The sequence below is a fragment of the Apis dorsata genome, unplaced genomic scaffold (genome assembly GCF_000469605.1).
Source record: "Apis dorsata unplaced genomic scaffold, Apis dorsata 1.3 scaffold_553, whole genome shotgun sequence".
NCBI classification, from domain to species: domain Eukaryota; kingdom Metazoa; phylum Arthropoda; class Insecta; order Hymenoptera; family Apidae; genus Apis; species Apis dorsata.
Genome location: NW_006263769.1, coordinates 232,672 through 234,350, shown reverse-complemented (window position 1 = coordinate 234,350; position 1,679 = coordinate 232,672). Strand labels below are relative to the sequence as shown.

At 17.0% G+C, this 1,679-nt stretch overlaps 1 protein-coding gene across 1 annotated transcript in view; it reads right to left on the bottom strand.

The window, feature by feature from the left end:
- Positions 1-739: 739 nt before the first annotated feature.
- Positions 740-1,679, bottom strand: part of LOC102676243 (large neutral amino acids transporter small subunit 2) — a 12,176-nt gene continuing 11,236 nt past the window's right edge. The window contains exons 7-8 of the mRNA XM_006620888.2: positions 1,462-1,639; positions 740-1,133 (exon numbers count right to left, since the gene is read on the bottom strand). Coding sequence (XP_006620951.1) covers positions 1,072-1,133; positions 1,462-1,639 — 240 coding nt within the window. The 3' untranslated portion in view covers positions 740-1,071. The remainder of the gene's footprint in view (positions 1,134-1,461; positions 1,640-1,679) is intronic.

The following is a 1,679-nucleotide window of genomic DNA, read 5'->3' as shown; positions in this document are numbered from 1 at the left end:
AAAATTGTGCTCAAGATTTCTAAAACAATCTAAAACATATCATTTAAATTTAATTGTATACTTATAAATATTATGTTTTTTAATTTAATTTTTGCCAATATACAAGATAGATCTCATATATTTATGAAATGAATACTTCTTGCAGTCTTATGATTTTATATTGTATGTATTATCTACAAGATGCAATAAACAATTTCATGATTATATATACAAAGTGCTTAAAAATTGTAGGTTTACTTAAAATAAATTAAGGAATAAAATAAGAATATTTATAAAGAGATTACAACAATTTTTTTTTAATAAAATAAAACTTAATATTTATATAAACTTCTATTCTATTATAAACTTCTGTTTTAAAAGAAAAAATAAAGATATAAAAAATAATATATTTCATTCATAGTAATACTATTAAATAATTAATTTTTAAAATATCTCTTTACTCTTAGATTTTTCTTAATATTCATATTTTCTTTTATTTATCTTGAATAATAATTCATATTTACAAATTTTATAATTAAATAAGCAATTGGTTTTTTAATACATTCGTTTTATATCTAAAAATTTTTTAGTATAGATATTTATTTTATTATACCTACAATTTTGAAACAGTTTGTATAAATAAAAAATTTAATGAATAAAATTTAAAGTGAAAGAAGCGATAATTCTCTCATATTTAAATATATTATATGAATGATATTTTGTTATTATATTATTATGAATATAGATTATTAAAAAATTATTATTGCATATAAATGATGATTCTTTCAATTGACATAGCTAATCAAAATTACAGACATATCATCCATATATGTAAAAATATAAATCAAGTATGGTTAAAGTTCATTTATAAATTTTACAAAATAACAATATAGATTTTATTGGAATGTTATGTTTTCATATGAAATCAGATGATTATTTGTTTTTTATATATGTTTTACTCTTTTTTATACATTATTATTGTCATTTCTAAAATTTATAAATGAACAAATTGATAAGTCATTGCAGCACATATTCATATTGTAGAAATTTCTATCTATGAAACTATATATTATAATAAAAGGACATTGATGATCAATCACTTCTTTCTTCTTGCACGCACATGAATAATTTAGCACAAATCATATTGAAATTATCTGCAAAAAATAAATCATTTTTAAGTATATAAATATTTTAAATTTTACATTCATAAATTAAATATATTCATAATTATTTACTATTCTTATTTACTATATATTTTAATTGTAATAACATTATATAAATTCAAATATTTTAATTAAATTTTAATTTTCATTGAAAAAATTATTTTATATTGATTTTTTATATTTTATGATAAATAATTTTTTATTTATTTTTTATAAACACATTTATTTATTATAAAAATTATACATAATTAGACTAACAATTTTAATAACTAAAAATAAATATAAGAATTTAAAATCATAATTAACGATAAATACTTACGAGATGATTGTATAAGCCACTTAGGTTTCTTTTCCCAATAAATAAAAATCAAATACATTGGAATGCCAGATAAAATGATTACCACTCCTACACCAACTTCCCATGGTGAAACATAGCATGGAAATATTACTAAGAAAGCACAAATGATGAAAAATATAATTGGTAATAAAATTGACACCTAAAACAAAATCATAAATAAATTTTATATATATATTTTC